This window comes from Lytechinus variegatus, chromosome 3, assembly GCF_018143015.1.
Source record: "Lytechinus variegatus isolate NC3 chromosome 3, Lvar_3.0, whole genome shotgun sequence".
Lineage (NCBI taxonomy): Eukaryota > Metazoa > Echinodermata > Echinoidea > Temnopleuroida > Toxopneustidae > Lytechinus > Lytechinus variegatus.
Genome location: NC_054742.1, coordinates 54,390,312 through 54,407,839, shown reverse-complemented (window position 1 = coordinate 54,407,839; position 17,528 = coordinate 54,390,312). Strand labels below are relative to the sequence as shown.

The 17,528-nt window shown below is 35.0% G+C and overlaps 2 protein-coding genes across 4 annotated transcripts in view; one reads left to right on the top strand and one right to left on the bottom strand.

Annotated features, from left to right (window-relative positions):
- LOC121411387 overlaps window positions 1-4,344 on the top strand; it is a 34,493-nt gene extending 30,149 nt beyond the window's left edge. For both annotated transcript variants that reach the window (XM_041604083.1, XM_041604082.1), the window contains exon 11: window positions 1,051-4,344. In XM_041604083.1, the coding sequence (XP_041460017.1) occupies window positions 1,051-1,548 (498 nt within the window). In that variant the 3' untranslated portion in view covers window positions 1,549-4,344. The remainder of the gene's footprint in view (window positions 1-1,050) is intronic.
- Window positions 4,345-7,213: 2,869 nt separating this feature from the next.
- On the bottom strand, window positions 7,214-17,266 carry LOC121411385 (kelch-like protein 12). 2 transcript variants are annotated; one of them, XM_041604081.1, is made up of 12 exons: window positions 17,018-17,266; window positions 15,082-15,325; window positions 13,626-13,779; window positions 13,071-13,288; window positions 12,489-12,638; window positions 11,758-11,872; window positions 11,346-11,452; window positions 10,085-10,286; window positions 9,456-9,559; window positions 9,302-9,314; window positions 8,725-8,911; window positions 7,214-8,173 (listed from the first exon to the last, which is right to left on the bottom strand). In XM_041604081.1, the coding sequence occupies exons 2-12, from the start codon at window positions 15,262-15,264 to the stop codon at window positions 8,044-8,046; spliced, it is 1,563 nt and encodes a 520-aa protein (XP_041460015.1). In that variant the 5' UTR covers window positions 15,265-15,325; window positions 17,018-17,266; the 3' UTR covers window positions 7,214-8,043. The 2 variants fall into 2 exon arrangements, with proteins under 2 accessions (XP_041460015.1, XP_041460014.1); XM_041604080.1 differs by having other exon boundaries at window positions 9,302-9,559.
- Window positions 17,267-17,528: the final 262 nt, after the last annotated feature.

Genomic DNA, 17,528 nt, shown 5'->3' with positions numbered 1-17,528 from the left:
TAATTCATAAAAGGGTAGAAAATAAGAAAGAAACGGTTCTTCGTTCGAATCTGAACAAGAGATATGGTTTAAGTCCTCAGTAGGAGTCATTACAGTGTTATTTCTTGACATTACGTATACAACAAAAACAAAACAGATCAAAACAAAAATCAAATTGAACAACAACAAAAAGCAAATCAATTAATACCAAAAATTGTAAAATTAAAATGAGAATATGAGGGAGAAAATCCTTCATTGGAATGCATCAGGAATGTCTAGTATTTATTGCACATCATATACTAGTTCGGGTAGTTGTTCGAAGTGTTCATATACTCTCAAGGTCCTTTATATTTCGTATGGTTTTTTTGATCGTCTTTCCTTGCGTAGCCGGTACAAGTGCAATTATTCTACCGTCGAAAGACCACGCATCCTTGACTTTCTTATGACTTTTCGCAGCCCTCAGAAGTTCTTGATTGGTCTGAGTAAGTGCTTCATCAATGGCCATACCAGTTCCTTTCAGCCTTCGTCGAGCTCTGATCACTGCGTTGCGTGCCCGATACGTGCAGAATTTGACGATGATAGCGCGAGGCTTCTTATTCTTAGCGCCCTCTGTAGTTTCCTTCCCGTTAACGCTGGTGTTCCTTGGAGCCAAACGATGAGATCGGTCGAGGTCTGCTTTTGAAAGTGGCACACCGAGTTGCTCGCTCGCAATCCTACATACAACGTCATCTGTATTTTCGGACTCACTCTCTCTCACTCCAAAAAACTTCAAACAATTGCGACGAGAATATTGTTCAGCTTCATTCATCGCTATTTTCATGTTGTTAATCGACGTTGATTGGTTGTCGAGAATGTTTTTTTGTTTTAACAATGCTCTGACTCTCCAAATCTGCTAATTACATTTCAATAGCACTCCTATATTTGAAAATTTGAAGACTTTTCCTCCTTTTATTTAATTCTTAATTTTTCAGATTTTTTAAATATATGCACCACACATGAATTCCATTGAGCTGAATTTTCTTTGGCATGCCAAGTTCTTATGTAACGATTTTTCTATCCTTTATGATGCAGGTTATAGAAAGAAATCTCCAACACACAGTCATGAGGGAAGCCTACCAGAACCACAGACCCAAGGTCGTCATCATCGATGAGATATCCAGCCTGGAGGATGCCAAGACATGCCTCACGATGAGGCTACATGGGATCCAACTCATTGCAGGTGTCCACGGTCAGACCATTGCAGATGTCCTTCTGAACCCTGCCCTTGCACCCATCACAGGAGCAACCATGGAGAGCAGCACTGTGGATAACCCAGGAGGAAAGAAAGTGAGATTGAGGACCGGTCCTGCTGTGTTCAATGTTGTGGTCGAGATGCTAGAGAAAGAGCGTTGGGTCATCCACTGGGACTTTTCATGGGCCATTGATGCACTCTTACCTGGTGGAAGCAGGACGTTGGAGGTGGAGGAAAGGAAAGTCGTCAAACTTGAAGGTGATGCTGACTATGGGCTGGTTGGCCAACAGGTCCTTGCAATGCAGATGCCTGCTAATTATAAGATATACTCAGGCTGAGGTCTTCAGGCGATACAAAATTAAAAGCAGCTGTGTTGTATCATATCATTCTGGAAGGTGATACCCAGGGGAGCATTTTATGAAAGTTGTCAGACATTTTATGCAACAAGTCCTGTTTTAGCCGACAGTTATTATAGTATCAGTGCTACTATAATAATAATAATAATAATACTTCTCTTATATAGCGCATATAAACTGAAAGTTTCTCTACGCGCTTTACAAATAAGCCAATAAGGCAAGTTTTCAGATCTGACAACGTCAGATGAAATGTTGATGAAACACTCACCTGAAATCGACCTCCTCTCTTATTCCAATCAAGGCGAGCATTTGGTTCTTCTTTGAGATTAGTATTTAGTTCTCATTACTCTATGTATCAGGGATATAACATCAGTTGGGGATGGTAGGATCTTAATTGATGGTGGGGAGATGGAAGGGGAAATGTATGCAACTAATATGGAAGGAAATTAAAATAAAGCAAAGCCCCCCCCAAAAAAAAAAATGGTATCCACAATGAAAAAATACGAAAGCCTTCTATTCTTTTAACTTTTTTCTTTTCTAAGTTAGTCTTGGCTACAAATATTAAATCTTCAAAAGAACGTTAAATGGAAAATTTTAACTGTCATGAACTGTGAATACAAATGTTTTATGTTGCTCATTATTCATAAAAGATAATACTTTCATGTCTTAAAGAAACTTTCTATTCAGTGTGCTAAAAAGTGTTTTCTGAGGCATTGTGACCTTTGATATTTTCATTATTTTATTGTATCAACAGTATTGCCTTGTCATGCGCTGTTAGCTACCCCAGCAGCGCATCAAACTTTCAGTTGCTCTCGCCTGCCCCTGAGTGCTAGCTTCCATCACACTGGTGCTCCCTAGATAAGTATTTGAGAGTAGGAGACTTCCAGGGAAATCTAAGCTCAAGAAATCATTCTAAATTCAAAGTTTATATATATCTGATGACTGATGACTAAAGAACATAGAAATAGGTTCAAACTTACTATAGATTCAATGCAGACTCTAGATGAAAAAAAACCTGAGAATCTTTTTTTTTTGGTGCTGACTGATACAGCCAGGTGGGCATGCTAGGGAGCTCAGATGAGGTGAATACAAAGCAACTAGAAAATCAGTTTACTACAAAATGTGCTGGCCTAGCCTAGCCTGGCGTGTGTTATAGTATTGAAATGTATAGCAACAAGTGACCTGTACTTGAACAGACACAAGAAGTTGCTTTGAAATTTCTGTGTCAATTGCAGATTTATATAGTTTTTTAATCGTGCGTGTAACTTGGAGTGGTAGTTGCAACCTCTAATGATGAGTATGATAAACAATTTCAGATGTAAATGAGTATTGAATATAAGTATTATAAACAATTTCAAATGCAGGTGAGTACTGAGAATAAGTATTATTAAACAATTTCAAATGTAAGCAAACAATCAATGTTGATTTCAGGCAATGAAACATTCGCACTTAGGCAACACCATTCTGGTTGTACATGTAATAAGCTTTTATTTACAGTTTCACTTTTGAAAGATAGCTGCATTGAGATGCCCTGGAATTTATTGTCTTGCCACATTTACCAACAGTAATTACTTGCTTGCTACTATAAATTGTGTCATTTCTTTTATTTTTGCTTTGAGTGTGCTTCCAATGGTAAGTGGCAATCAAAACATTCTGAGGTTTATATTGTGATAATGGCTGTAAAAAGTATTAGAATTGAATTGAACAATTGAATCATTATAATGCAATTTTCCTTGGCTTTGATTATTAGCAAAGGAAACAACATTACATTACCCTTTTATTTGTGAATAAGATGTTAATTATTTCTAATTGTAAAAAATATTGTTTTGTCTACTTTTCTGTGAATATATATATATATATATATACACAATATTTAAAGATATTCCTATAAAATATGTATAACATACCGGCGATCTACTTTATGGTTTGATTACATGTAGAGCATGTTGAATAAGCCTCATCATTTTGTTATTACCCTTTTCATAACACTTGTCTTGTCCATAGAATTCTATGACAAATTTGTTCTGTTATTAAAATTGCTTGTAATAGCTTGTAACTTCTGGCTTTCAGAGTACTCTCCCTCAACCTATTTACCTGTCAATACCGCCCCCTGTGTTACCTGTCTCTTATTCCTTCTAAGTTTTCTAAATTTCTTTCTCTTTCCTTTGTTATCTTTGGTCATGTTTTGAAGATGTTATGATTGTTATGTGTACATGTATATTGATTCGTTTGTCGTATTTTATCATACGATGTAAATTCCTTCCAATACAGCTGTGGACTGCCATGTGGTTTCTAATAAATACCTATTCAAATTCAAACTTCCATTGATACCACATTTCATAAAATAAACCGTCCGTAACTATGGAAAGCCAGCAAAGTCAACATATGAAATGTTTACTCCAAAGATTTGTCTACATATGAATGTTTATCCATAACTTCATTGATTACTTGACAATTTGGTGTGTTCTCCTTTGTTTACAAAGGGCATTTCGCAAATTTCCTATAGAAAAAATTATGACACTGGTGGATTACCATAGAGTTACGATTGATTGGATCAATCATAACTCTTTGTAAGATGGGGCCCAGGCATCTTCCTTGGTGACTGGTATTGATGAAGGCATTATTTTCTTTGTCATCTGTCCCATTATTGTTCAAGTGGTAACTAAATAACTATTTGATGGATCAACTTCAAACTTGGGTCATATATGCATGATATATAGAAATTAGTGAAGCTGATCAGGGCTCCGTAACACAAAGGTTTGCGATGGATTGCAAATATGAAAGAACCGCAGTGATTGGTTCCTAGTCAGTATTTTAAACCAAATGCGCGTGTAACATTGACATTGATTGGTCAGATCATTTAGCGATTGATCGCTAATCTTTGTGTTACGGAGCCCTGATAGACTCTTACGTTATGAGGCAAAAGGACACATGTTATCAATTATTCGTTGGTATGGTAACTAAACAACCATCAAATGTAAACTTAGTTCATGTAGCATGTTGCAATGACTGTGGTCTGATCTGATTTAAAGGTAAAAAGATCAAAGGACATATAGGACTATATCCATTGGCACAACAATTCAAGATCCATAAGAAAATTAAAATTAGAATCAAGTCACAAAGAATCTATTTCTAATTTGACTATGAAAGTTTTACACATTTAGAAGTGTACTCTGCAATATATTGCAGATCTAGTAATTGTAGAGGCATACATTTTGACTGCAAGCAGTTGATAAACCATTCGGTTAAAATCCTGATGGCGTAAATTGAATTGAAACTATTTGAATAGAAATCAGAATTTTGAATGCATTACTTGTTGCAATCGATAATTAAGATGTGAGAAAAATCAGTGTCTGTAGTATAGAAATTAGGCACTAATTTGTTTACTTTGTTTGTCATATGGGAAGCAGCCTAGTTTTATGTTTGTTTGAATCGTTTGCATATCGTTTTCAGCTACCACCTGTTACCCATTTTATGTTACTGAACATAAATTTCAATCATAAACTTCAATCATATTTGTTAATGGGGAAGCAGAAATAAAAATAAAATTGGTTTTGTTGTTGAAATATTGTTGTACTGATTAAATGTATGTAGGTAGTTTTAAAACATAATCGCCAGGTTTGGTAACTGTCTCAAATTGAGTTTGAATAGAATCCAATAGAATGACAATGAAGGTGTTTATATTTATGATTAAGAAAATTATGTGCCAAAGGTTCTGGTTGAAAAAGTGCAAAAACTGAGAAAGTAGTAAAAACAAGCAAGAGATTGAAGTATGATGTTGAGTCTTTTTCCATGCAATCATAACACTCTACCCCACATGTGGTGATATGTGTTGGTGATCTTCAGTGTGATTATTTTCAGATAAAGATTTAATGATTTCAGAGTAAGAATTGTGTAAATAAACTAGATCTAGAATGTACCATCATGTGGCGACAGTTAACCATAATTATAGAAACTTTCTCATGAAATCAGAGTTGGGTTCTTCAGTTACTAAGCTTTAAAGAGAATTAATGAACTTTTGACAAATTATTCAACAATAACTCTGTGAAAACATAGAAGAATTTAAGTAAATTATTTTGGGGTAAATAAGTTGCTTTGATAGATGAAGTAGATCTGATGGCATGCATGAATGTCAGAAGTATGTTCTTGTGAAATAGTGAATCATAAAAGACATAGAAAATGGTATAAATATGTTGAGTAGGAAACTACTGAAACAAAGCTTTCCATTTTTTGTTTTAATCAATTTGATAACATTTACCATGTGCTATTTTATTTGCATTATTCATGCAAAGGAAAACAATTGTCTTGCTTGTTGCAAAGCAGAGCATTCTATGAAACTTGCCAATTTTCTTCCTGTTTTAAGTCATGATGATTCTAACTGTCATAGTTTATCAATATATTAGTAAGTTAGATGAAATGCGTGATCTGATTTCACTCCATAAGTCAATTTGTGCAATTTTGAATCATTTAATTTTTAAAGTCTGGGAACTTTTATTTCATAGAGTATACTTCTACTTGTAATGAGAATAAAATGAAAGAAAATTTTTTGTTTGAAAAGGACATGGACTTTTAAAAAGCAACTCTCAGTATTCATATGTATAAGTTATTGTATATATAGTGAATATCTTTACTTGGAAATATGATATGCTTTGATGAAATTCAAATAACGAAAAAGGGTAAAAAGAGAATTGAAATAAATCAGATTTTGAAAAGTAATATCTATTGTGAAGTTGTATCTGTTGGGAGGGGTGCATGGCTTTGTCTTAGATTCTATGACACTATGGCCTGTATTCTTAAACTTAGGTTTAAAGTTGTGGTTCAAGTAAGGATACCCATTATTACATAAATAACAGAGTCTCTCTACTACTCATCATCTCTACTCGCCGACGCAAGCCAGCATCTCCTCATCAGCTCTACTACTCAAGCTGTTCTCACTCAACATTCCTTCTGGTTTACAGTCCTTTTCAGGACTATTCTCAAGAAAGAATACTCTTCTCAAATCTCCACTTTCTCGCCTATCCACTTCCTTCTCTTCTTCTATCCACTGCTTCTATAACACTCCACATGGTGTACCGTAAACCACATCAGCAATTGTATATGCCACCATGCAAACCTTCAAACAACAAATAACTAACAGTAGATATATCATATTTCAGCTCATTTGGCTCTCAAATCATTCATTATTGGCTAGGAAGTATAGATTGTCTTCACCATCAATGAATCAGGAAAGAGAAGAGTAAACATATTTAGAAACATGCAACTTTTAAAAATTGACACTTTGGCTTTCCATAATTTTAGCAGAGTTAGACCATGGTCTAAGTTAAATCTGACTTCAGAATATGGGCCTAGTTCCTTGTACGTTTTATGTTAATAAATTTAGAAATTGAATAATGACATCCTCCTCTTGTTTTCCTCCATTTTTTCTCTCTCATTCATTCTTTAACCCCTCCCCTCTCTTATTTTTTATTCTCTATAGTAAAGATAAGATGGGTAGGAAAGCACCAAGATGCTTACATCATGGATGATATGCATAGAATAGTGAATGATGATGATGATGACAGTGAGAGAGGGTGAGAAAGATAGAGAGAAGAAAGAGAGGGGGGAGGTGCGTGTACAACAGAAGAAGTATAGACTAATTTGCAAGTTATGTAGTCAGTTAAGTGTTATTATAATACAATTAAGAACTACATATATATATAATAGTATTTTTTCTATTTTCTTTGTTTTATATATACATCTTAAAAAGTACAAGTAGTTGATATATTTTATATTTATTTTTATATTATATGGTTTGTATTCTTTGGATATAAAACTACCAGGTTATCGATAAGGAACCTCTCTGCATCCATTCTCTATTGAAATCCTTCCAAATTATATTCAAAATAATATCAGTCAAAATAATAGCTTGAAACACTCGCTCCTGAAATTAGGTGAAAACGTATATACGGCTGAATATTGTAACATGTTTTCTAGACAAGAACGTCCTGCGAATAAATGCAGGCATCAATATTGCAAAATGTATAAAGTAAATCTAAGTACTATCTGTTCAAGGCTTTTAAGAATTTAGACATTGCATCGGTGGTATAATGATTTTGAATTTATATCCTAGAATTCTGGCATGTGTTACGATAAGAACAAAATTTCGATGAAAGTATGTAGTGTTTAACATCGGTCCGGATACGAACGCGGGGTCTTTACAGTCTGTGATCAGGAAATAATTGCTATTCGTCGCAATGTGTCACGAAAACACAAATCATGTCGACATCTTGCCGACATTTTGTAATCGTGTCGATATCTTGTCATCGCTACGAACGCGGAGTCTATCTTTTATGATCGCTGTAGATCGGGAGTTATTCGTGTAATGAATGTTACAGATTGAATAATTATGTCAGGAGAACACATAAATCGTGTCGACATTCCTGGCGAACGAACGTCGTGTCAAAGATCGCTATGGTAAAGAGTCCTTATTGTTCGTGATCAGGAGATAAATAAGGAGGTGACTCCTGCGTCACATCGTCTTTCGTTCATTTTGGTTGCTTGGATCTTCCATTTATCTCTCCAAGGATCGTACACTTCCACGGTATCAAGGAGCGTCTGCCCGTCATAGCTGCGAGATATTAATTTATGAGAGGAAATATTAGTCTGGCACCCGGTAAAATAGGAAGTTTCTGTAGCAGATCGAAAGTCACTTCTTTTAGGGATTATCCGCTTCCAGTAGCTTAATGTTAGGTTTTCTTTGTCTATTTCTATCTGACGAATCTCATAATTCTGGTACTTAAAACTGAATAGCAATAGATCTATACTGGTGAAGCTTTTTCATATATCAGTTTTAAACTAATCAACGTCAAATTCACAAGTGTATATAGCCTATAGGACAGCGCATGACCATCCGTAGGTCTACCCAATGCTTTGCAAAATGTGAAGGAAACAAAATCTTGCAGAGAAATTACATATCATAATGTAGAACAAAAGAATGTACAAGCAACGATAATTGTGCTAAATTTCAACTTGCACCCTTTCTAGCCAGCAATTCATAAATCGTATAATAAAGAAGAAATAACGGGCTAGAATTCTATGACAAATTCATTGACCAAAATGTCAGGATAGTTTCTTGAGCATACCGAATATACTGCCACCACGATGACTTTTAATACTTACCCTGATACGGCATATATCCTGCCATGGATAGTAGCTCCCCCGACATAGCACCTAGCTGAGTTCATATCTGATAGAACCGTCCATTTGTTTGCACGAGGATTGAAGCATTCGGCTGATGCAATGTGTTGAGACCCATCAAAACCACCGAATACATAAATCATTTCATTCGCAATCGTCACACCAGCTCCTTAAAAGAATACAGATATATAACGAATTGAAGAAGAAAATGTAAATTTGTCTAAGATAACAAACTGAAAGTAAAATCATATTGCTACCTAAAAACCATAATTATTGCTATTTTATACTGCTGAGAAATAGGCCTATATTTCTAACAATTCACGAATGGCTACAAGTACGACTAAGTCGGAGCGCTGCCCTTTCGAGTTATGGGAGGGAGAAAGAATGGAAAGTGAGGAGAGAAGAGTGGATATGAATTTTCTTTTTCGTCACTAGTCTTTGCAATAATTATGTTTATGTTGTTTTAGTTTTGACGTCATTTAAATAATAGTAAGTTTATGGTCCCACGATTCATGTTAGTAAATCAGTTCATATCTTGGTAAGATAGAAGATGTCTCACCCGAGCGTTTCATATTCATGGGCGGGGCTGACATCCACTGGCCGCTCTTTGGATCATACACCTCCACAGAACTCTGGATGGTGATGCCATCGTATCCTCCTATACTATAGATGACGTCATTGGTAGCAACCAGCCCCGCCCCTTCTCGACATACATTCATGGGCGTGACAGTGGACCAGCGGTCGATTTGAGGGTCATAGGTCTCCACCGAGTTGTGCCGAGAATCGCCGTCAAATCCGCCAGCTATATATATTAATTCTGAATATTGGAATTAAGAAAGGAAACTGAATGAGAGTATCATGTTCATTAGTAAATCTCCTTAACCCTGACTTGAGAATCTCAAAACGAAATAATGCAAAGTTATTCACAAAAACATGAATTTAACGATGTGGATTGTTAAATAAATCGTAACGCTATGCGATAGACGTTGAGAATCATGTATATCCCTTTAGAAGAGCCTTTAAAATATTTACCCTTTTCTAAACACTCGAAAAATATCTGTATAACTTCATTCGGGACAACCCAAAACCCTACTTCTTCTAGTGAACAACATGCAGACGTATTCTTTATTGCAAACATGTATGGTTAATTCTGATTCTTTTGTACAACTTATTTATTACATCTAAAAATAACTTGACCATTTTAATCAAAATGGAAACTGGCGATATATCCCATATATTATTGATATCATTATTATTATCGACAAACGAATTGCAATATCAATATGCATTCCTGTATTATCATTTTCGATATGAACACATATATTTACATATTTTTTATTACCATTATACACTGTCGCACCGGGTAGTCCTCTGATAACGCTCATTGGTGCACAGTCGATCCAGCTGAAATCAGACGCGTCCTGATTGGCGTAATCTAAGCACGTGACTGAACTTAATCGTGACGTACCATTGTATCCACCAATTGCATACAGCCGTTGGTGGAGTGACACAGTAGCTAGATATCTCCTGCCATGCTCAAGTTTCTATTGTAAAATGATTTATAGTGGAGAATTGAAAAAGAAGGATTTAAAAAGATATCATCGTTTGGTTAGGTCCCTGGGTTTACATACTATGAACGATTGATATAATAGTAATACAAAATTCCAATACAACAAAAGCAGAAAATATATGATCGGTACATAAGGTATCAATGTACACACGGCCAGTGAAAAGATACAAGACACAAGGGGCCTGATGCATAATAGAAAAACTGCTATGGCTTGTTTTGCCAGAGTTTTCAATTATTGTGTTAATATTGTCAATGGCACAGTGTGGTTTTTTTCTTTATTTGCTAGAGTTTTTTAAAGGCAAAAGTATTATGCAACAGGCCCAACAAGGTATTTAAAGGACAAGTCCATCCCCAACAGAAAGTTCATTTGAATATAAAGAGAAAAATCCAACAAGCATAACACTGAAAATTTTATCAAAATCGGATGTAAAATACAAAAGTTATGACATTTATATGCACATCCTGGTCGGTATGCATAATGAGGAGACTGATGACGTCATCCACTCAATATTTCTTTTGTATTTCATTACATGAAATATGAAACATTCTAATTTTCTCCTCATTGTCAAGTGAAACAACGATTAATTCCTCCCAAACATGTGAAATTAGCATTGTTTAATACTACATGGTTCAGTCAAGGTGGTCCTTATTGTCAAATATAAAAAATGAAATATTGTATAATTCAAACAATTGCAAACAAAAGATATAATGAGTGCTGGACATCATCAACTGACCATTTGCATGTCACTGAGCTGTGCATATCACTGTTTTGTGAAAAAAAAATTCAAAATGCCATAACTTTTTTATTTTACAACCGATTTTAATGAAATTTTCAGCGTTATGTTTGTTTGATTTTTCTCTACAGTGCTCTATTTATTCAAATCCACATTTTCTGGGGTGGACTTGACCTTTAAGGTGAGACGAAAGATTGAGATGATGGAGAGGTACGAAGGATAAAATGAAAAAAAAGATGAACATTATGAGGGGAGTGGATAGGGGTAAAGAAAGAAAGAGGGGTTTGGGGTACACTTACAGGAAGTGGTCGCCAATCTGATGTCTTTGGGTTGAACTCCTCGACTAAAGACAGTGGCTGTCGATCAGCACCAAATCCACCTACTGCAATGAGTCGTACATCTCCACCTGAACAAATACAACAAGAGAGATAGATAAGTCCAGAGAGAGAAAAAAAATGATTATATGTATAAACGAAATTTAAGAATATAATATATGATATTAAAACGATTGATATGAATTGAAAATGATTGATACGATTTGAGTTGCACCCCATATTGATGTACTTGTCGGCAGCTGCGCAATGACTCGACTGTTGGTATATAGTGCAGGAGTGAACCTCAAGATTTTTTCTTTCAAAACCAAGCCATTAATGCCTTAATAATAATGAATAGTTCCTTCCCAGTTCGCACTCAGTTGAATAGAGCACTAACCTGTTCTCTGTTGAAACCTTGGTCCATGCATCTCACCTCTCCTGTCTGGTCTCAGGTGGAACATCTTTGCCTCATCTATTAAATCTCGACAGTCATGACTAGTTTTAACTAGTGGCTATAAATGAAAAAGGAACAAAAAAAATACCCCATAACTGCAATTCTTTACACAAACATGGAAAAGAAAAAAAATGATCGGGATCATAATCAGTAATGATTTAAAACGCTCTCTGTACAAGTGTGAGGCTGCCTAGCTGTTTTTCCGACAGGTACGTCCAGCAGGCCTTACTTTATGATATATGACGATGATGTTGGGGGAAATATTGTTTTCATCATTGCTCTTTTCATGTGTTAAATGCATCCCTAGTATACGGGCCTTTTTTGAAGGGCTAATGTGATGATCCGTTGATTAAACATTATTATGATGAACAACGAAAGGCAAACAAAGACAAAATGGTAGAGGAGAAAAGGGAGAAGAGAGAAAGAAAAAGGGATTGAGAGAGAGAAAGAGAGATGGAATTGGTGTAATCATGAAGATCAATCGCTTCAATCTCATCTTCTATAACTCGATACATAACAACTAGCCCAGTATACTTCGTTTTGTATGGTTTTAAAAACAATCTGCAGGATTCTACACACTAAAATAGACGAGTTCTATCGTATGAATAATAATTTAGCTTTCTGAATCTATTTGATTAATAATTGATTTTACATCTCGTGGTCAATTATCTCACCTGCTTATCGACGACGTCGGTGATGAAGACGGGACTGAGCAATGGAAGTCGAACGTGTTCAAGAACTGAGAATAGATGCTCGTTTCTCTCATTCATGTTGTGCTTTACCCAACGGATTACAGCTTCGTATACTTCACTCTCATCACTTATCTGAGAAAAAAATGTTTGAAAATTTGTCACATTTGTGAAAAACATTTTTTTTTTATGTTACTGCTGTCTTTGTTGGAAGTAAGCAATACTCTGCAATCTTTAATATCGAAGACTTGAAATGTGGAAAGCACGACGCGTCACTTCTATACAATGTCTGCTTGCAAGTAGGTTTATCATAGTTTTCTTTTGTGTACATATTTTACATTCTCCTGTGATGCAGATGATTTTATGTATTATACATAAATTAAAAGCATTCCTGTTTAAAAGTATGGGAAACGGCTCATTTAAAATCAAGAATTTAAATTTAAAAAAAATGAAATTTTCATGCATAGCTTTTATTCAAAATGAATGCTCTGCAAACGTTGTGAAAACAGTTTTTACTGCCCTCATCTCCTTAAAAAAATCTAATGTTAACTAGAGGCCCAGACCTACCTCCAAGTTATCTCTGCATATGAGCTGACTTAATTCGTCTGGTGTCAATTCTAGAAACTCATCCTCCTTCGTGATCTCAGAGAAATGTGAAAGGCAGTAGGACTCAGCTGCTGCCAGAAGTCCCGCCGTAGAGTGGGTCTCTGCAAATCGTTTTATTCCAAGGCAGTTTGAAGAATCCAGCTGATCTTTCAAGAACTCGCTGCATCTCGTCTCCACACCTGCAAAAAACAACAACAGCAACAACGTGATTTATTTTAAAAATAAAAAACTTCAAACAACAAGGAACCGAAAATAATGTAGATCATTCGACATTTCAGCCTGAAAATTTCTGGAGCAAACAAATACAATTGTAAGGACTTTAATAGGGAATCCTTATTCCCATCCATCGCAGATGACCTTACGCCATCGGTCCTCTGCTCTGACTGCTTACATTACACGCATTTATGCTTTCACAAAGCAGTCAGGTAAAATAAACCACCACATTATGCAAAAAAAGATATGCCCATACTTGGTGTGACATAGCCAATACAGGAATACCAAAATGATAATGCTAACCTTTAAGTTGAAGTAGGCACGCAGCAGGAAGCAACTCCTGGACATTCTCTACTGTGACGTCGACCTGCTCAGTATAGATGAACTCGAGGAGGACTTCCATGGTCGTTGCCTTCAGACCACGGAGTTCGACTACCGATTGGCTGCTTTCACTCATCTTCAAGAAAATTAGAGACGTGAAATTGATTATCGTAACCCTGATGTTTTATAAATTAACAACATATATCATTTTGATTGGGTAATACATGAAATTGCATTTCTCGTGATCTATGTATTTTTAAAAGAAATATTTTGCCTTAACCTATTTTGTTGGGTGCTGACTTGAAAAAAAAACATTATTGTAAAGCACTGGAGCTGTCAAAATGCAAGGGAAGTAAAAAAAAATCCTTAACGACCGACATCTTTGGTTTAGTATCAACACTAATAATCAAACAGACAACGCCACGGACTATAGCTCATCACAAAACTAACAACGAGGAGTGTCCCAATTAACTTGCCCAAAGAACCAGAGTTCAGAAAGATGCGATTAATCACATTAAACTGACATCAATTATAATCTGACTGATTATGATGAATGATATGCATAGGTAAATGCATAAATAAACCGATTCGTTATTATCCTTAAACTAGTGGCTTATGATTGATATCAGCAAATTCATAGAATCACACGATGTTGATTTTTTTCTACGCACTTGAGCATGGATTATTGGGATGAGTAATCAAAAGAAGTGGATCAACTAAACATTATAGGCCTAGAGACCGGAATGTGATTTTTGCCAATATATATTATATATTTTGCATAATATCTGAAGATTAAAATAGCTGTGAAAATGAATATTTATTTACTTTTTTTTTACTGAGTATGTTTTATTAAAAAGATCAAGAAAATTGCATTAAAACTTCATGGAATTATAAAAATGTCTAATTTTGGGGAGATTTTTTTTGGGGGGGTGTTAAATCAATACATACAACCTCATATTTCCTTTACCTTTAAGACTCTTTTTTGTAAGAAAAGCAACTAGAAGTATAATTTACCGCCAATATTACAAATAATTCTTACAAACTATTTTTAAAACAAATATCATGATTTATATCATTACCATCATCATCATCATCATTTGCATCATTTTCATCACCATAACCAACACCATCACCGTCACCATCATCCTTAACATTATTATCATCATTAATACCATCATCACAATCATCACGACCACCAATATCGTCTCAATCGATTTATCATCATCGTCGTCATCACAACCTCCACCGTGAATCATCATCATCATCATCACCACCATCATCATCATCATCATCTTCATCATCATCACCACCACCACCATCATCATCATCACCATCATCATCACCATCATCATCATTATCATCACCATCACCACCACCATCATCATCATCATCACCATCAATATTCATCATCATCAACAACAAATAATAAAATGTTTACCTGGTTGGTGAACATTGCACAGAAGTAATCACTACACGCTGCCAAAATGGCGCGATGGGCCACGAACAGACTTCCATCTACGGTCAAAGTGACGTCACAAAGTTGTCCTTTAATCCTGAGATCATTGAGTGCGAGAAGCACAGATTTGGCATGAGAGCCTACGAAGGGTTTTCGGCTATCCATTATACCACCAAATCGTCCTTACTTTGTCGGAATCATCCACATTCTTGTCAGCATGATCACTCTACAATTTAGATTGTTCAAAGCCAAAAAGAAAAAGCGACATTTGAGATATGAAAAGATAAATATAATTATTTAATAAGCCTATTTCTAAAAACGATAACTTGATTACAAACCACAATTTACTAAACATGCACAGCAAAAAACTGTGGTGTTAACCGGTGTACATAGAGGACCACACCAATTATTTTACACCGGTGTTAAATTGGTGGTGTTATTTTTACACCTATAGGTGTTATTACAACACCTTTTGTTGTTACATTTACACTCTTTAGTGTTACGTTTAATCTCTAGGGTGAAATTTTAACACCTCAGGGTGTGGTCCTCTATTAACACCAATTGGTGTCAGTTTTTACAGTGTGTACACAACAAGTATTACTCCATGCTGAAAATAATGTGATTAATTCAAATCTGTCAAGGAATAACAAATGTCTTCATGAATATACAATGAGCAATCTGATGATGGCACATCTCCACTTATTTGTTTGCATATCATGTTTATTCAAATACTGTCCTCTCAAAAAGAAAAATCGAATTTTATTGATAATTATTGCTGCAAATTATTGCTGCTGTAACAAGAGAAATACAGTATATCTTACACACAGTATAAAAATATGAAATAATTGTGATTTCATGTAATAACATAAGAAAAATGGAAGTGGAGACATGACATCATCAGCCCACCTTTTGAAGATTCATGAAGGCAAGCAAACTAACTGTTTTCACAAGATATTGCTTAAATTTCAATTAAAGAACTTCCTTATTTTTGTTTTTATAAAATTTTCAGTGTATAGATGAATTGTACTCTATTTTGTCAAATATAATTATGTTCAGCCCGTGACCTTTCTGCATTTCCTTCATAAAGCTAAACAAACTACTGACAAGTGTCAGTGATTGTCCATTCAATTTTAGTTCATTTTGTTGTCATATAATCGTTAAAAAATCTAACTATATATATATATATATATATATATATTATGTCTACAACGTGACCTAATGATCCAATATCTATTTTTCGTCTTTCTGAACCTTGAACGCTTTTTCGAGAAAGAGAAAATATTCTTCAGATAGAGTACAAAGATGCTTAACACCGTCAGATTAATGAACTCTTTCGATCCGTTTTATCTACTAAATATTTCATATAAATATGTAAACAAAGTCGAACAAACAATTGGCTTAATTCAATCCATCATTCATATCAAATTGGGTTTAATACAATGGTCCTTAATGATTTAACAAAAAGTTTTATATATAAAAAAAAAAAATAGTGATCAGATCATGCTGGGGCACTTACTCCCACCAATTGTGTTCTGCCAACTGTTTGGTGAATTGGTTTATAATTCCGTAAACCATCTTTCAGATCTAATACTATAAGTTTAATCATTCAATGTAACTTTTAAAAAAAATCATATATACCGCGAATTGTATCATTCATGTAATAGTCCATCATTGCATGGGGCTCCGTTGATGTTAATTATTGCTAATTAATGACTCCAAGGACCAGGTGAGGAAATTCATAATAGTTACGAAAACAGATGTGGAACACACACAAAGTTGACAAATAAACTCAAAGATAAGAATTATCTACATTTAAAATGTATAGAATGTGAAATAGTGTACAATAACATGCAATGCAATACCGTCTCGCCTTCCACGACGTACATGAGAATCTTTATTAGAACTTCGATTTACTCACCTCGTGCTCCGTACATATGCTGCTTCTTGTCAACTATGTTCCATGATCACGCATCATTTTAACAATCTTAGAACATGATTCTGTTTATTTTCACAATGATATTTTTATTCATTTGTCACAACGACTTGTAGGGCAGATTCAACGATATTATAATGTTATAGTCTGTGTTTTGGTATAATTTCTTTAGACAGCGCGTATACCGAGACGCAATGGAATGGCTCGTAACTTCGAGGCCGTCGACAATTACTACAAAGAGGATTGACAAAATAAAATCCAAACAATGGCTAAATCTGGGGTACATTTTTAGCTCAAACTCGAAGCAAACGAATTGTAGAAAAGAGAACAAATGCAACAACAATTGAACCATCAACAGATAAATACCACGGTCCTAGTCTTGCATGACAGCTCAGTATCAATACAACTTTTGCATGTCTTTTTGGTATGTGAATGACGGTTGGATATTGTTTATTATTTTGGTTTTGATCTACTCTTTAGATATTCACGGTGTAAA